The sequence below is a fragment of the Tilletiopsis washingtonensis genome (genome assembly GCF_003144115.1).
Source record: "Tilletiopsis washingtonensis strain MCA 4186 unplaced genomic scaffold FA09scaffold_10, whole genome shotgun sequence".
Taxonomy (NCBI): domain Eukaryota; kingdom Fungi; phylum Basidiomycota; class Exobasidiomycetes; order Entylomatales; genus Tilletiopsis; species Tilletiopsis washingtonensis.
Window position 1 is genome coordinate 593,446 of NW_020312007.1, and position 16,134 is coordinate 609,579.

Sequence of the window (16,134 nt, forward strand, 5' to 3'; positions counted from 1 at the left end):
GCGCCACGCCTCCACCCAGCGCGGACAAGCCCTCTCCCACCTGCATCTCTACCACAGCACCTCCACCATGGCCGACAAGGACAACGCCAACCCCATCATCCACACCGCCGGCGCCGGCGCGCCGCAGCGCAGCACCGCCGACAAGGACGCGCACGCCGACGAGTGGTGGCGCGACGCCGCCGTGCACCGCGCGCCGGCCGCACAGCGCAGCGGTGCCGAGGCGGCGCCTGAGGAGAGTGGTGGCGCGGCAGACGAGGAGGAGAAGGAGGCTATTGACAGCTTCGAGGTGTACGGTGAGTGGCGAGTGACTGCTCAGCGAGATGTGCTGCTGATCGAGTCCTGCCCTCTCGCTGTACTGCATCGCTGTCTGCTTCAGATCTCGTGCGCTCCATCTCCGACCCCGAGCACCCGCTCACCCTCGAGCAGCTCGCCGTCGTCAATGCGCAGCACATCTCCGTCGACGAGGGCGACGCAGCCAAGGGCCGCCTGCCCACCGTGCTGCTCGAGTTCACGCCGACGATTCCGCACTGCTCCATGGCGACGCTGATTGGTAAGTGCAGCTGGCAAGCAAGGGATGAACGGCTCTGCTGCGTTTGCGACGCTGGTCACGACGGACAAGCCGGGGCCCACATGAGGTACGCCCTCGGGGACAAACTCGCTGACCTCGACGCCCTCAGGCCTGGCGCTCCGAGTGCGATTGCTCCGCGCACTGCCGCCGCGATACAAGGTCGACATTCGCGTGCGCGAGGGCACGCACCAGTCCGAGAAGGCCGTGAACAAGCAGCTCAACGACAAGGAGCGTGTGGCGGCGGCGCTCGAGAACCAGCACCTGCTGGGCGTCGTCGCAGACTGCCTGGCCACCGCGGCGCGGCGTGGTGCCAGCGAGGAGGAGGCGCTGCGGATCGCTGATGCCCGGGCACGCGAGCTGGGCATTGTGGCTTGAGTGAGGCGCGCTTCGCGCCCGCATCGCCTGCATCCCTCGCTCTGAGCCGCATCGAGCCGGCTGCTGGCAGCCATGAAGCGGCCGATCCACACTGCACGGCTGGACGCTCTGTTGCGCTCTCACATGGAGTCTGCCCGCGTCCAGCCGTCCGCTGCTGCACACTGCGGTCCCATACCCTTGCCGCACCTGTAGCGCGACCGCACGATCACACATGGCAAGCCGGTTCTCACTGAGTGCATTGAAAGGGAGCTCATTGAAGGGTTGGTGTAGTGCACGAGAGGATGAAGCGGGGGGCGGCCACGGTCTGATGCTGGAGATGCTGGAATGGAGTGGGAATGTGTGGATGGTATGGGAATGGGGAGGCTGCCGAGCGGATGTGGGACTCGGAGCGAGGGGGCAAGTGACCTATGGACGCCGCAAGTGGCAGGGCGTGGCTAGTTCTCGTACTCCATGTCGGCGTGCTGGCGCGCCAGCTGGGCACGCAGCAGCTCGTGCTCGCCGGGCACCATGTACTGGTAGCGCGCAAGCTCTGGCTCGGCTGCCTGCTGCGGCTCGTTGGCGAGGGTCGCTGGCGTGGCGACAGGCGTGGCCTGCGAGTGCGGCATCACCTGCTGCTGCTGCTGCTGTGCCCACTGCTGCCACTGCGCCTCTTGGCGCATGCGCTCCTCGCGGTCGTGGGGCTGCTCCAGCTGCTGCAGCTGCGGCGACTCGGCGTGGCCGGTGGGCGATGCCGTCTGCGAGGCGCTCATGTGCACGGCGCCGTGGGCCAGGCGGCTCTGGCCTAGGAAGCTCTGGGCGTGAGCGGGGGCCGTGGCGAGGCCAGAGGCGGAACGCGGCGCGCGGCCCGTGACGAGATGACTCGGCACGCGCCGCTGCTCCAGGCCGGCGTAGACGAGCGAACGCGACGGCGTGGCGAAGCCCAGGCCGCTGCTGGAGGCGCCAAAGGCTCCTGATGCGATGCGCGGCGCCGTGGGCACGACGTGCTCGTGCGCGTTGTTGCTGGCGCCTGCTCCGCTTGCCAGGCTGACGAAGCGCTGGGCCTGGCGAGCGAGGGGAGCACGCAGCGGCGCTGGCGCTGAGGCGGTCGGCGGGAGCATCTCCTGGTCTGTCGCGGCGTCGCTTGCGTCGTCCCGCTCCGCTGGGCCGGGCGTGTGGCCGCGCCAGATCATCTGGTCGAAGTCGCCGCGCCCAAAGACGGCCTGTTCGGCTGCATCGCCGAGGCCAGGCGTGAAGCGGCCGCCGAGGGCCAGGAGGTCCTGCTCGACAGCGCCAACGTCGTGCTGAGCAATAGCTGGCGGCGGCAGAGGCCGACCGGCGAGGTCGGTGCGTGGCTGCGCCCGCGGCGGTCCACGGCCAGGAGCGTGAGCGCTGAGCTGCGCGTCCTCCTCCTCTTCGTAGCGCTGCGCAGCGAGAGGGCTGCCTCTCGCTGCGGCCGCGCCGAGGGCGTTCGGCAGACGGCGCGCGGCACGCTCCATCTCCTCGTCGCTCTGATCGGACGTCTCGCCGCTGCTGGCGCGCGACACTGGGCGCGACAGCTCGGCGACGTGGACCGGGATAGCCGACGGGCGAGGACCACGCGGCGCAACGCCGAGGCCGACGGCGGCGACAGAGGCAGGCATGTCGCTGGAGTCTGGCGGTGCGACAGGGTGGAAGCGGCCTTGCTCGCTGGAATTGGGCCGCTCCATGCGGACGCGCTGCTGCAGCCGAGGCGGCCGCTGCGTCTGCAGCTCCTCGGCTTGCTGACGCGGATCAGGTGCGGGCGCCGCCTGTCGGCGGGTGCGCTGGCGCTGAGCATCTGGCTGAGCCGGACGTGCGCCGTGCGTCCGCAGCTGCGCTGCAGCTTGCGCGAGCACGGCTGCCTGTTCGGCGTCTTGCGGCATGTTGCCGTCGTTGGGCGTGTCGTTGCCAGTCGTGGCTTCGGCATCCGGCGGCGTCCTGGCTCCGCCGGCTGCCTCGTCGGCGGGCTCTTCTAGAGAGACATCGGCATCGACGCCGGTGCCAGCAGTCGGGGCGCCGGAAGGGCCAGAGCGCTGGCGCGCTGCTTCGGCCTCCTCCATGCGAGAGCTGCACCAGAAGCGGTGTCCCGCCTGCCAGCCCTTGCTTTGGCACTGCTTGGAGCAGTACTTGCACTTGCGGCAGCGCCGGCACTTGGCAAACTCGCGCGGGTACGTCTCCCACTTGCCGCACTGCATGTTGGCGCACTGGCGCACGCCGCCGCGCAGCTCGTCCTTGCGGCACGCGTTGCGCATGATGACGCCGGCCCAGTACTGGATCTCCGCGGCCAGCTTGCCGTGCGTGGCCTGGTTGACGCTGCTGCGCGACGAGCGGATTGTGTATCGCTCTGTGATGGCAAAGACGTTGGCCCGCACGGGCATGTCCGGCGACCAGCTCTCGACCTGCGGCGGCTCCACCGGTCCCGAGCGCAGGCCGAACAAGCTCGTCAGCTCTTCGACCGAGCCTGGCTCCGGCCGCCCGGAGAGCTCCGGATTGTGCATGAGGGCGCGCACGTGTCCGTACTTGGAGAGGTAAGCGAGCAGCTGCAGGCTGAGCAGCACCTCCTCCTCGCGGTATATCATCTCGCCCTCGGCGATGCCGCGGCCAGTGAGCAGGCCGCTGCCGCGGTGCGAGTGCACGTTGGCCGGACGAGGCGACGGCCGAGCAGTGAGCGGCGCCTCCGGGTCGGCCGCACGGTGACGGTGGCGGTGCTGCACCGGCGAGTGCGTCTCGACTTCGCGCGTCTGCATCGGCACGTCTCCCGCCAGCATGGCGCGCTGCTCGCGACGTTGCCGCTGAGCTTCCAGAGCCTGCTGTGCGGCGGCGTCTGGGGCAGGCTGCGATTGCCGCTGTTGTTGCTGCTGAGCGAGTGCGTGGCGCTGCTGCTGGTGCATCAGCTGCGCCTGGTAGTAGGCGCGACGAGCCTCGAGCTGGCGCTGCTCCTCGGGAGTGACAGTGGGGTCCATCTGCGCAGCGGCGGCCGCTGCTTGTGCCGCAGCGGCACGAGCCTGCTGGCGCTGACGCTCGTGACGCTCGTGGCGCTGCTCACGCGTCTCGGCGTGCGCTGCGGACTGGTGGTGGTGGTGGTGGTGGTGATGAGGCTGTTGTGGCTGCGCTGCGTGGGGATGTTGGTGTGCTGCGTGCATCTGCAGCTGCTGCTGGTGCTCGTGGTGCTGCTGCAGGTTGCGCGGCGTGATGGCGGAGGTGCCGCGGCTCGAGCGCACCTGCGCCGGCGTGACGGTCTCCTGTCGTTGCACCGGGATGCTTTCGTGCGTCGGAGCATGCCAGCGCGGCGTGGCGATGGTGTGCAGCTCGGCCTCTGTCAGAGGTGCGAGGGCACGCCGGATGGGCCGCGGTGTTTGCCGCTCCTCGATCTCTTCCATCGCTGCTGCACTGGAGGCCTCGGCGGCGTCCATTTCGCTGTCGTCCTCGTCGCCAAATGGATCCGTCTCGTCTGCGCCCTCGCTGCCGCTGCCGCTGGCCGCTGCAAAGTCTTCGACTGAGCTAACGTTTGTGAGGGTGCCGGAGCGCGACATGGGCGCTGTGCGCTGAGCTGCGCCCTCGATCGACTCGACAGATGCCGGCATGGTGCTCGACGCGGACGTTGATGGCGAGACGTCCACGTGGAGACTCTCAGCGTCGTCGCTGTCCATCGGTCCACTGGGCATGTCGGAGAGGATCGGCATAGGCACAGCGACAGGCATGCCCGTTGCCGAGGCGCCCTCGTGTCGCCGATCTGAGCTGCCGGCACGCATGTAGGACGCTTCGCCGGCGCCGAGCACCTCGTCGCCTTCTGCGGGCGTCGTCGGCCGCGTCTCGACCTCCATCGGCATGCTGCTGGAGTCGCCTGACCCGAGGTCTGGGTACGAATCATCGGTCGAGGGCGCAGTTTCGCGAGTCGACGATCGTCGTTGGCGGAGCGAGGCAGGTACCGGGCTCGCGACGGGCTGCACGTAGCGCAGCTGCTGCGCCGGAGCCGCGCCATCGCCCAGAGCTGGCGCAGCGTTTGCCTCTGCGCCCCGCTCGCCGACGGCCATCGACGCAAAGAGCGCCGCTGCGGCGCCGTCGCGCAGCGCACCGCGACGAGTTGACAGGCGGCGCGCCTCGTCGCCCTCAGCGCGCGCGTAGGCCTCTGCGTGCTGGCCCTCGACGGAGCGGCGCTCAGTGCGCGAGCGCGACTGGTGGGCGTCGCGCTTGCGCTCCTCGCGCGCCATGTCCATGGCACGCAGGTAGTTCTCAAGCACGCGCACCGTGATGGGCACCATGCCCGCCTCCACGACGCGCGTACGCACCGACTCGCTGCCGCGCACGCCGATGTTGATGACGCACTGAAAGGCCAGACTCCACTTCCAGCAGGCCTGCAGCTCCTTGGAGCCTGCACCGGCACGCGCGGCGGCAGCAGAAGGCGCCTTGGGCACTTGCCGCAGGATCCGGATCAGCCGCTCGAGGCCGCCATCGACGGTGACCATCTCGCGGATGCGAGGCGACGTCGAGGTGAGGTACGCGAGGTGGTTCAGCGAGTTGATCAGCGGCAGCGTTGCCGTGCAGTCGATCGCTGGCGGACGAGGCATGTCAGCGATCGCGCCAACAACACGCGGCCGCTGCCGCGCTGGGCGCGCTGCGCGACACGCACCTCTCCGGTCATAGAGCGTCGCCGACACGGTGACACATGCCTTGTTCTGCGCTGCATTGCTGAAGTTGGACTCGCGCATCGCTCAGGATCGAGGGCTGTGCACCAGTGGCACAGTCGAGGGTGCACTGGCAGAAGACACGAGGCGGCGACGTGGAGGCAGTGGGATGTCGAATAGATAGACGCAGCGGCGCAAGCGAGCCCGGAACGATGATGATGTTGGAAGAGATAGATGCTGCGGGACGACCGAGGCCAGTGTGGTGCTGCTGCGCAAGGATGACGAGACGTGACTGCGCGATGGTGACGCGGCGAGACCCGTCGAAGCTCAGCGCGTGCGCAGCAGCTACGGCCGAGTGGAGAAAGACAGAGCGAAAGGACGGAGAGGCCGAAGTGAAATGTGTCGTGCACGGGCAGTAGGCACCGGGTCCAGACGCAGCAGAGAGGAGCGTGACGGGAGAGAGAGAGATGGAGCAGCGGGGTCCGAAGCCGGGCGAGGGAGTGGAAGGCGCGAAGGCCAGAGAGCTGGTGTGGGTGTGCCGGCGTCAGCGACGGCGAGGTCTGCTGGCGGCGAGTGAGGTAGAGTGTAGGAGAGGCGCCAGTCAGAGAGCGGCGAGGAAGGAGGAGGAGGAGGAGAGGAGGAGGCATAGGAGGCCCGGCACGACGCAGCGCGCGCAGCAGGCAGCAGCAGACGGGCAGCGAACAAGCGCAAGCACCGCACGCAGGCGTCAGGAGAGCAGCCGCGCGCGCCAGGCACAGCAGCCAGACGCAGGCCAGCGCTGCGGGCGCGCCGCCTGCGCCTGCGTGACGCTGCGGCGGGCGCGCGATGGGCGGGCGTGGCCGGCCGCCGCGCGTCGTGTGGCCTCGCCGGCTGCGCTGTGTACCCTGCCGCTCGTGCTCCTCTCTCAGCTCGGCTCCTTGTTCGCAAGCATGCACAACTGCAGCAAAGGCAGTTAGGTGACCTCGGATGGCCACAAGGTCGCACGGGCCGTCAGATCTGCCCGCGGTGCCAGCAAGCAGGAAGGCGTCTGTGCTGCCCGGCCGCCGCGTCACCGCAGCAGGCTCGCAGTCTCTCAGCAGCCGTGGCGATGGGCCATGGACATCATATGCCCGATCAACCCGGGCCCTGCTGGCGGTGACATCTCCTGCCGAGCGCAAAAGCGCAGCGGAGCAGATGCGCAGCGGCAGCGGCGTGCGGTGTGGCGCGGCGCAACACCTCCGCCTCTCCGGCTCGCAGCTCGGCGCATCCCTCGGCGCGGTCACATCTCGAGCCGCGAGCCGGCAGCGGAGAGAGAGAGAGAGGTCCCTGCAGCGCAAGCAGCAATGCACGTGTGCGGGTGCCAACAGCTCAGACGCTTACCGCTCGCCTGGCTCTGCCAACGGGAGCAGCAGAGCGCTCGCAAGGCGTGCTCCAGTGCGAGGGCAGAAGCCTGGGACGATGCGTGCCTGACGCCCGCTGCCGGCGACGGCGCAGGCACCGCCACCGCTCTCTCCGCATGCCGTCGAGCGCAGGCCGCCTCGCATGCCATCTCGAGGCTCCCTCGGCGGCACAGCATGAGGCAGCACGGCGAGCGGCATGTTTACGGGCCCTCTGCGCGCTGGCGCGACGTCGCGCGCGTCTGCCGGACGACCGCTCCCGCTCCCCGCTGCTGCTGCGCGCCGCCCGCCGGGCCGCGGAGCCATCGTGCTCGCCGCCCGCACCGCTCGATGCTCTTCTCGGAGCTCGGCCAACGGCTGCCATGCAGAGAGGCACAGGCATCGCGAAGTCGCACGCACGCACGCCTCGCCAGCCACATCCGGCGCGAGGAGCGTGCAGAGCGCAGGCGATGGCGATGGACCCTGAGGCATCCTTGCTGCACCGAGCATCAGCCGCTGCTGGCCAATCCGCCTGATGCTGGGTCTGTTGCTTCAGCGCCGTCGCCTCCGTGTCGATGCTGGTCGCTGTCGCGTGTGCGAGCTGCCTGCAAGCTGCGCGCTGCGAGCCCCTCTCACTCCTCCATGATGCCCCGCTGCCAACATCAAGCATGAAGGCGCGGCTGCGGCACCTCAAAGTGAGCCGCGCGCTCATGCGGCCCTCGCGCCTCGCGATGAAGTCACAGGGGCGGCGCGTGGGGCGCTGTGGGCGCTGCAGAGCGCTCCTGCGCCGCCGAGCGCCCGTCAAGGGCGCTGCCCAGCTGGGCTGCCGCATGACAGCTGGATGCTCAAAATCGAATGCAAGGCTGCGGCGCATGAGCTCGCCTCGTCGGCGGCGGCTGCGGCGCCTGTCTGTGCGTTAGCTCACGGAGAGTTGCTGCGGCGGAGCAGCGGCAAGGGGCCATGTGGTGTGCCGCCGCCTGCATGCGCCCGCCGCCCGACCCAAGACCCAACGCGACAAGAGAGGAGGCGCCGCGGCCGCGAGTTGATCTCGGCCTGCTCCGCAAGCGCAAAGGCTGGCACGCCAGAGGCTGCTTTCGCCGTGCCGGAACGAGCGTCGTCGCGTGTCCGGGTGCGGGTACCGTGGCTAGGCTGGTTGCTGCGGTTGCGGCATACAGCGATGGCCATGCTGCTCGCCTGATACCCTCTGCGCTGCACGCTGAGAGGCAAGGGTCTCGCGAGAGCAGCCTTGTATGCGGAACGGCCATGCGACATGCGGAACATAGGGGGGCAGCGTCGCTCCAGGGGGCTCAAGACCACCTCTCTGCAGCCCCAGGCTCTTTCTCGCGCCACAGTCGCACGTCTAGCCTCTCGCAGCTAGCGCAGACGTGCTGCTGCGTCGCGGCACCCGGAGCCGAGATGGCTCCTCAGGGGCGCTTGGGAGGTGCGAGAGCCACGCCCTCCTCACGCCGAGCCTCGCCCATCACCCGCACGCCGCGCAGGCGCCACCTCCAGCCCCTGACCGGCGCCGCAGGTTCTCCCGCACGCCAGAAGGCTCACCCGGAGCTTGAGCAGGGCTGCTTCTGCTGGACAGCCCGATCTCGATACGCTGCTCCCTGATGCAAGGTGCCGGCTCGTCAAGAGAGGCCTCCGCCGCGCCGGCGTGCTTCTTTCGATGCCCGGCGCGCCACGCCCAGTTGCCCCGTGCACGACACTCCGCCTCCTGAAGAGCAGCTCCGCGCAGCGCAGCGCAGCGCAGACACGTGGAGCAGATGGCATTGCTCCGCCGAGGCCTCAGCCGCACAATCAGGAATGACGAGGAGCAAGGTGCAAGGAGACGGCAGGGGCACGGATCGAGGCGGCACGTTGGACCCACGCGTGAGGTCACGTGCGATGCACACGCTCCACCCCGCCCTTGCCGCTCGACCTCCACCATCCCGCCGCCGCTCGCCGCCCAGCAGCATGACGCTGCCCGCCAGCGCCTCGTCCGCCGCGCAGAAGCCGCATGCGCCGCAGCTGCTGGCGCTCTCGGCGCCGCTGCTCGCCTCCTTCCGGCCGTCCAAGAGCTTCCTGCATGCCGAGCCCAGCACGCCCGCCAGTGCCTTCACCGCAGCCAGCGCCGGCAGCAGCCGCGCGCGCAGCGGCAGCATCGGGCAGGGCTCGGCCAGCTCTGCTCCCGCTGAGAGCTCGGCCGTCGCTGCAGCGCGGCTGAAGAGCGTGTGCAGCATCGCATTCGACGACCGCGGCGACTACGTGCTCTCGGCGGGCGACGACGAGACGGTGCAGGTGTTCAGCTGCCGCGCAGGCAAGTGAGTGCAGCCGGCGGATGGGCCCGCCGCACAGCTCCTGAGCGACGCGGCGCAGAAAGCGACAGGCAGTCGTGTCGCACAAGTACGGCGTGCACCTCGCCAAGTTCAAGCAGCACTCGCACGAGGAGGTGCTGTACGCCAGCACCAAGGTCGACAGTGAGCGCATGCCGCGGCAGCGCGTGTGTCGCACCCGACTCACGCCCCGCAGATGTCATCCGGCACCAGTCAATACCCAAGAACACATACATCACCTACTTTCGCGGCCATCAGTCCAAGTGCGCATGGCTGCTCAGCGCTGCGATGCTCCTTGCTGATCGCGCTGCAGGGTCACGTCGCTGCAGATGTCGCCGGCCGACGAGACGTTTCTCAGCGCGGCCATCGACGAGAGCGTGCGGCTGTGGGACACGCGGTCAGACCAGTCTCAGGTGCGTGTGCACCAGCAAAAGCCTGCGCTGTGCTGCGCTGACGAAAGCTGCGCAGGCGCTCATGCGCATCAAAGGGCATCCCGTCGTGGCGTACGATGCTACGGGCAGCGTCTTTGCAGTCGCCATCAACGAGCGGCCTGCGGTGCTCTTGTACGACGTCCGCAGATTCAACTCCGTGCGTCGCCAGCCTGGCCGTCGCTTCTTGCTTCTGCTGACGGCAAGCGCAGCCTCCATTCCTTGAGATTGCACTGCCGCCGGGCACAATCCCCACGTCGCTGGCGTTCAGCCCGCAAGGCCTGCTCCTGGTGGGCACTGCCGGCAGCGCGCATCACGTCATGTGCAGCAAGACGGGCGCGCACCGCTACCGCCTCTGTGGGCATGAGGGGCTGGAGGGTGTCGAGGTTGGCTCGCCGGAGCTCGCAGGGCTTGTGCCAGAGGCCGGCGTCAGCGGACAGGAGACGGCCTGGACGCCAGACGGACGCTTTGTTGTCTCCGGTGAGGCCGCTCGTGCGGCGCGCCTGCCTACGGCGGCGAGCTAATCTGTCTGATCTCAGGCACAAGTACCGGCCGACTGCTGTTCTGGCCGCTTCCAGACGACGTGGCAACACCAGGACCGCCTGCTGCGGTGCAAGACCTGCAGCCCATCTCGCCGGTGGACCGGCATGCTGGTCCCATTCGTGCTCTGGGCTTCAACCCGCGGTATGCCAGTGCGTGCCGTGGCGTGCACGTGCCAGGACCTGGCTGACCTCTCCTCGCAGTGCTCGCCACAGGCAACTCGCAGCTCACCTTCTGGACTCCTCCGCCGCCGTCCATGGACGACAGCTAGCAATGTCACCGACTAAGATCAAGGTATACATGGGGTGCCGAGGCGGCGACATAGGGAGAGAGTGACAGTGGGCGGCGGTGACGCGAAGAAATACAGGGGTGGGGCGGCGGCGGCGGATCGGTCAGGCGGGCAGGGCGCCGTAGCTGTCCTGCCGCCAGATGCGCACGACGGCCGACTCGTCGACGGAGGCGAGGATGCGGCAGCTGCGCGCATCGAAGCCGGGCTGCGGCTGGCCCGACGAGCCGGGCGCCAGTGTGCCGGGCAGCGCTGCGCTCAGCGCGCTGGCCAGGCTCATCGACGAGAGCGCAGAGGTGGTGTGCGACGAGACGCGGCCGGCATTGCGCATCTCGGCGTGCAGCAGAATGGGATCCTCAGAGGTGCGCAGGTAGCTGTGCGTCTTGAGCGGCGCCATGACGGCGCAGGTGATGGTGCCCGAGGCGGCGCTGAAGTACTCGCAGCAGCTATCGCCCGAGGCCTTGATGCTGCTGGGCGTGCCATTGGCATCGCCGGCCAGCTGGCCGACGTCCCAAAGGTGTACGAAGCCGCCCTCGCTGCCGGCTTCGGAGCCGGCGATGACGTACATGCCGTCCTCCGAGACACTGGCGCGGATCTGGCTGGTGCGGTTCGTGTACGTCTTGCTCGCCTTGAAGCGGCCCGAGAGCGCCTTGTCGCGCAGGTTGTAGGCGCGGATGCGCGAGTCGTTGGAGGTGATGAGCACGCGCTCGCCCGCGGCGCTGTCGTCGATGAGCGGCTCGATGCCGGTGATCTTGCGTCCGCCCTTGGCGTTCTTGCCGGTCGGCGAGCGCACGGCGATCGAGGACTGGTAGACGAGGCCGTCGGTGCTGTAGAATAGGGCAGCGCCGGCGAAGGTGCCGACGCAGGCTGTTCCGCCGGTGCGAGTGAAGGCGCAGGCAGTGATGAGGCCCGGCACCTCCTGGCTGCACTGCACGCGCTTGGCAGGGATGTTCCACAAACGCAGCTTGCCGTCGAGCGAGCCGCTGAGGAAGAAGCGGTCGTCGCGCGGGTGGAAGCAGGCACTCGTCACGAAGTCGCCGTGCACGAACGAGACGAGGCACGTCGGGCTGGAGAGGTGCCACAGGCGTGCCGTCTTGTCCATGCTGGCACTCAGCAGGAAGCCGTTCTTCGACCACGACAGGTCGAGGCAGTCGTTGGTGTGCCCGACGAACTCGCGCACCGGCTCCGAGGCGAACACGGGCACGCTGGGCAGCGGAGTCTCGACAGCGCCCTTGGACCGCACCGAGGACGGGGCAGAGGCATTGCCGTTGCCTGCCTTGCCCGGCAGGCTGGTGGACGAGGCGCCTTCGGTGCCGCCCGACGCCGGGAAGAGGTTGCCGTTGAGCTGCGCTTCGGCGCGTGCGACGAGGTCGGTGACCTCCTGCTTGCGCGCCTCGGGCGTGTCAAGCACCTTGTACACGCGAATCACTGCGTCCTGGCCTGCGACGGCAAGGTAGCGCCCATCGACGCTGAACTTCATCGCCCAAGTGGCGCGACGCTTGAGCCCCGCCGACGACGGCGCGCAGCCGGAAGATGTGGTTGACGCGGCGTGGCTCTGTGCGCTGGCAGCATTGCTCGTCGTGCTGGCGATGCTCGCCGTGCTCTCAGTGTGCTGCAGTGGCGGCTTGCCAGGCACGCCGCGCTGGTTGTCGCCTGACTTGCGGCTGACATCGACTGCATCTGAGGTGCGGCGTGAAGGCGGAGGACTCGGCCCGCCGCCGAGCTGCAGCTCTTGCACCAGGAAAAGGCGTGAGAAGTCGCGCTGCTTTGACGGCTTGTTCCTCGAGCGGACCTGATAACGCAGTCAGTGCCTTGGCCTGCACTCGTGTCTGAACACGACTCACCTTCTGCAGACGTGGCCCGTCCAGCAGCACGCTCTTGCCGCGCTTCTTTGGCTTCACCGCCTCAAAGCTGCCGGCCATGCTGACCGGCCGCGTCTTCTTGCCCGAGCTGCCCTCCTGCGAGTGGGCATCGTCCGAGCCCTGCTCGCTCGGTGCTAGGGAGCTTGTCGTTCTCGAGAGCGAGCTGGCCGTGCTCGAGTTGGCCGTTCGGCGACTGTGTGCAGAGCGCGAGGAGGCAGTCGAGTCCTCGCGACGCCTGTTGCCCAAGCGCCAGAAGCTGCTGCTGGTAGTCGACTGCGATTTCGACGCCTTGAGATCCTCGTGATCCGAGGCAGCTGGCGATGCGGCTGCCACGAAGGACTCCGGCTCAGTCGTGATCGGCGAGGTATTGCCTGACGCCTGCGAGTCGTGGCCCTTGGAGCTCGGCGAGCCGAAGGCGTTCAGAGAAGAGATGCTGACGTCGCGGCCCTTGCGCCCGAAGAACGACAGGCGTGCGCCACGACGCGGAGACGGCGCGGCGAGAGCGGAGCCATTCGGCGTGGATGCAACGGGAGTCGTCGGCGTGGCCGGCGTTGCAGGCAGGTTGGCTTCGCTAGCTGCCCGACGCGAGGGCTGCTGCGGAGTGCGCACGAGCTCGCTGGCCTCGGGCGCGGCGGCGGCCGTCAAGGGCTTGGGCGTCTTGCTGCGGCTCTCGTCCCACTCATCGATCTGCTCCTGCCGCGTCATCTCCTCGACCTCCTGCTGCTCCCGGCGCTCTCGGCGCGCCTGCCGTGCGCTTTGTCCGCCGGCTGCCTCGCGCAGACTGGCGCCGCGCGTGCCGAGCACGACCTTCTCTCTGCTCTGGCGCTCTTGCGCCATCTCGGCAGGCGTGCGTGGCCGGCCAAGTGCATCGCCCAGCGCCTCGCCGTCGCCGATTGTGTCGGTCGCGTTGCTGTCCACCGACAAGGAGCTGGACGTGGAGGCGTAGGAGTCGGCGCGCGCCAGCAGCGCGGGCCGGCCTTCGCTCTGTTCAGATGAAGCCTGCGCCTGCTCTGCTTCCACCCAGCCGGCGATCGGCGACATCTCGGAGCGCGGCGAGACCTCATCTGGCGGCGTGCTGTGCGACAGCATCAGTGCGAGCTGCAGGCTGAACATGAAGATGCGCGCGACTCACAGCACGAGAGCTGGCGCAGCTGTCGGCTTGCTCGTGTCGCGCACAATGCGAACGTCGCTCTTGACTGCGAATTGGGAGAAGATGGCAGCGAGTTCGATGAGGGACATCGGGAGGAGGAGAGCAGGTGTGGTGTCAGTGAGGATGCATGGGTGAGAGGCGGGAGATGCGATGCGAAGCGGGCGCCAGATAGGGCGCCGCCAGTTTGCCCTGCGCACGCTTAGATGAAGCTCTGCGGGGTGGTCCGATCTTCACGCGAGGAGGCAAGGTGGCCATCGATAGTGGGCGGAGGGCCTTAATGCTGCCCTGGCCGGCACGCGCGGCACTCATCAGGCACGCCTCCCGCGCCTGTCCACCCCGCGGCGGTCCAGCCCCTGACCACCCAGCGTGAGAGTTCCAACTCAAGCCTGGACCACAATGCCGGCCTCGGAGCTGCCTCGCATCTGCTTCTGACAAGCGCACTCACCTTCGTCCACACTGAGGGCGCGGCTCAGGTCTGCGCCCGAGCCGCTGTAGCCCATCCTCGGCGTCTTGTCGTTGCCGTTCGCAGGTGGTGCCGGCGCGCCATCCAGCAGCACCTGGCCCTCGCCCAGGCTGCGATCGCTCGAGCTGCTGGGAACGAACGATGCATCTCTGCGTGCCGTCGGGCGCACCAGCGACGGCGCAGCCTTGGTCTGCTCAGCCGGCGCAAAGGGCGCAAACGTCTCTTCCTCGTCCGACTCGTCGCTGCCTTCGTGGAAGTCATAGGTGCTGCTGCGCGAGAAGGACGAGCGCGGAGAGTGGTCCCATTTCGCCGACGACGGCGCAGAGTCCTCCCAGGAGCCGCTGTCGCGCGACTCGGGCTCGTGGCGCGGCGGCTCGACGACGACCTGTGGCGGTGCGGCAGTGCCGTGCGTTGGCGCTCGCAGCGGCGTGCTGCTACCGGACTCATGCGCAGTGCTGCTGGCTGGAGCTGGTGATGGCGGAGCAAGCATGAGGGCACTGCGCATCCACGACAGCAGGCCCGGCGACGGCTCGCGAGCCGGCGGCGACGACGCGAGCGTGCCGTGCTTGCCGCCGTCGTGCACGACGTGCGTGCCGAGGCCGCTGAGACTGCTGCTGCTGCTGCCGCTGCTGCCGCCCGCTGCGGCGGCGGCGTGCGCATTGCCGCTGCTGCTGCCGGGAAAGCGCGACTGCGGCAGCTGCGAGATGCGCGGCGTCGAGGAGCGGTCCATGGCTGCTGCTGGAGGAGGGGACAGCTCGCGCCGATGCCGATGGTTGGGACGGAGGAGCGGGCGACGCTGCGCAAGGCGCGTGAGAAACGCCGGGGCCCGCTGCGTCTGCCGCCGCTGTTGCTCTTTCTCGCTGTGGAGGCGGCGGCGGCTGCTGAGCTGGTCGCGCGCGAGCGGAGTTGCGATCGCGGCGAGACGGCGACGAGAGCGCGGGGGACGGATGCGTGGGCGCTGCTGGCAGGCAGAGGTGGTGGTGGTGGTGAGGAGCAGCGATGTGGCGAGGACGGATGAGCACAGCTTGCTGGTGCGGGAAGGGGGCGAGAAGGCGAGGCGAGGCGACGCTGGCCGGCGGCTAAAGCGCCGGCGCGAGGAGGCGCAGCCGCGGCCGCGCGCGGGAAGGCGAAGGGGCGCAGCGCCCTCGCCTCGCCGCCGCAGCCCGAGAGCACCGTGCCGCATCGCAGGCAGATCGCGCGACCTTTGGCTGGCTTGCTTTCACCTGCTGCGGCCCGCTCACGTCTCCTGCTCTCCTGCACCTCCGCCTTGTGCACGCACAACCCGCGTCCGAGCCGCTCGCTGAGACACGATGCGGCACCGTTGCGGCTACATGCTGCGGCATCGGACGTCGCACGCCGCTGCGATGCGCAGCAGCAAACGCAACGCGGCTCCGCGGCCGCTGCACGGCGGCAAGATGTGCCTCTCGAAGTCGCGTGTGACCGACGCTGACCGTGCATGGACGAGCCGGGAGCGCATCGCCGGGACGCTCAGCAGGCGTCACTCGGTGCTCGCTGGCGCCACATCGCTCGTCGCCGCCGCGACCGCCGGCATGCTCGAGGGCCCGACGCCGAGGAGCCTCTGCAGCATTCAGCGGCAGCCTCGCTTCCGCGGCGTGAAGGTGGCAGCCGTCGTGTGCAGACGGGAGACACGCATGATCGACCGCGGCCGCTCCCGCACGCTCCCGCGGCCCATGGCAGCAGGAGAGGCGTCGGCAACCCTGCGCTGCGGCCGCGCACGTCCCGCTGGCTGACGGTGAGCATTCCCAGCGTCGACGACCGAGCTGGTCGACAGCGCTGCGCTGTGAGCTGTGATGAGGGTGCTGGAGAGGCACCTCGGAGCGAGGAGAGGAGAGGAGCTCGTCTTCCGCGCACCGCGGATCCGCCATGGCGCGCGCCGGGCCGGCGGCACGCTTCCGCCTGCGTATATCCGACATCGGAGGCTGCGCCTCACCTCCTCAGCCCCGCGGGTCAGGCCTGCACAGCCGCAGGTGCTTCCTTCCGCGCTCGCTGCATGCCGCAGCACGCACATGCAGCAAGCGGACGTCGAGGCGGTGCAATCGGTCCTCGTGCGGCGGAGGGGCTCGGCAACGGCCGGTCCGACGAGCGGCGGCGGCGGCGGAACTGGCCAAGGCGGCAGGGCGGGCGTGGTGAGATGAGGTGAGCGGCT

At 69.1% G+C, this 16,134-nt stretch overlaps 8 protein-coding genes across 8 annotated transcripts; 5 read left to right on the forward strand and 3 right to left on the reverse strand.

Moving 5' to 3' along the window:
• Nucleotides 1-54: 54 nt before the first annotated feature.
• On the forward strand, nucleotides 55-1,295 carry FA09DRAFT_329896 (hypothetical protein). The gene is made up of 3 exons (XM_025742379.1): nucleotides 55-293; nucleotides 377-550; nucleotides 678-1,295. Exons 1-3 carry the CDS (start codon nucleotides 68-70, stop codon nucleotides 941-943), a joined length of 666 nt encoding a protein of 221 aa, XP_025598575.1. The 5' UTR covers nucleotides 55-67; the 3' UTR covers nucleotides 944-1,295.
• Nucleotides 1,198-5,840, reverse strand: FA09DRAFT_24768 (hypothetical protein). Its single transcript, XM_025739674.1, has 2 exons — nucleotides 5,571-5,840; nucleotides 1,198-5,492 (listed from the first exon to the last, which is right to left on the reverse strand). The coding sequence occupies exons 1-2, from the start codon at nucleotides 5,647-5,649 to the stop codon at nucleotides 1,378-1,380; spliced, it is 4,194 nt and encodes a 1,397-aa protein (XP_025598576.1). The 5' UTR covers nucleotides 5,650-5,840; the 3' UTR covers nucleotides 1,198-1,377.
• A 610-nt stretch (nucleotides 5,841-6,450) lies between these two features.
• On the forward strand, nucleotides 6,451-7,180 carry FA09DRAFT_329898 (hypothetical protein). The gene has a single exon (XM_025742380.1). The coding sequence runs from the start codon at nucleotides 6,532-6,534 to the stop codon at nucleotides 7,012-7,014; it is 483 nt and encodes a 160-aa protein (XP_025598577.1). The 5' UTR covers nucleotides 6,451-6,531; the 3' UTR covers nucleotides 7,015-7,180.
• A 556-nt stretch (nucleotides 7,181-7,736) lies between these two features.
• FA09DRAFT_24833 (hypothetical protein) lies at nucleotides 7,737-8,669 on the forward strand. The gene has a single exon (XM_025739678.1). It carries the CDS (start codon nucleotides 7,881-7,883, stop codon nucleotides 8,535-8,537), a length of 657 nt encoding a protein of 218 aa, XP_025598578.1. The 5' UTR covers nucleotides 7,737-7,880; the 3' UTR covers nucleotides 8,538-8,669.
• Nucleotides 8,670-8,879: 210 nt separating this feature from the next.
• On the forward strand, nucleotides 8,880-10,501 carry FA09DRAFT_360564 (WD40 repeat-like protein; the record flags this gene model as incomplete). Its single annotated transcript, XM_025745247.1, has 8 exons — nucleotides 8,880-9,226; nucleotides 9,282-9,382; nucleotides 9,435-9,501; nucleotides 9,552-9,651; nucleotides 9,707-9,826; nucleotides 9,879-10,146; nucleotides 10,206-10,358; nucleotides 10,410-10,501. 8 exons carry the CDS (start codon nucleotides 8,880-8,882, stop codon nucleotides 10,475-10,477), a joined length of 1,224 nt encoding a protein of 407 aa, XP_025598579.1. The 3' UTR covers nucleotides 10,478-10,501.
• A 69-nt stretch (nucleotides 10,502-10,570) lies between these two features.
• Nucleotides 10,571-12,593, reverse strand: FA09DRAFT_24868 (WD40 repeat-like protein). Its single transcript, XM_025739682.1, has 3 exons — nucleotides 12,337-12,593; nucleotides 10,758-12,284; nucleotides 10,571-10,706 (listed from the first exon to the last, which is right to left on the reverse strand). The coding sequence occupies exons 1-3, from the start codon at nucleotides 12,412-12,414 to the stop codon at nucleotides 10,599-10,601; spliced, it is 1,713 nt and encodes a 570-aa protein (XP_025598580.1). The 5' UTR covers nucleotides 12,415-12,593; the 3' UTR covers nucleotides 10,571-10,598.
• A 123-nt stretch (nucleotides 12,594-12,716) lies between these two features.
• Nucleotides 12,717-13,720, forward strand: FA09DRAFT_24937 (hypothetical protein). Its single transcript, XM_025739688.1, has 2 exons — nucleotides 12,717-12,804; nucleotides 12,983-13,720. Exons 1-2 carry the CDS (start codon nucleotides 12,785-12,787, stop codon nucleotides 13,461-13,463), a joined length of 501 nt encoding a protein of 166 aa, XP_025598581.1. The 5' UTR covers nucleotides 12,717-12,784; the 3' UTR covers nucleotides 13,464-13,720.
• FA09DRAFT_25092 (hypothetical protein) lies at nucleotides 13,605-15,798 on the reverse strand. The gene has a single exon (XM_025739700.1). The coding sequence runs from the start codon at nucleotides 15,423-15,425 to the stop codon at nucleotides 13,974-13,976; it is 1,452 nt and encodes a 483-aa protein (XP_025598582.1). The 5' UTR covers nucleotides 15,426-15,798; the 3' UTR covers nucleotides 13,605-13,973.
• Between the last annotated feature and the right edge of the window lie 336 nt (nucleotides 15,799-16,134).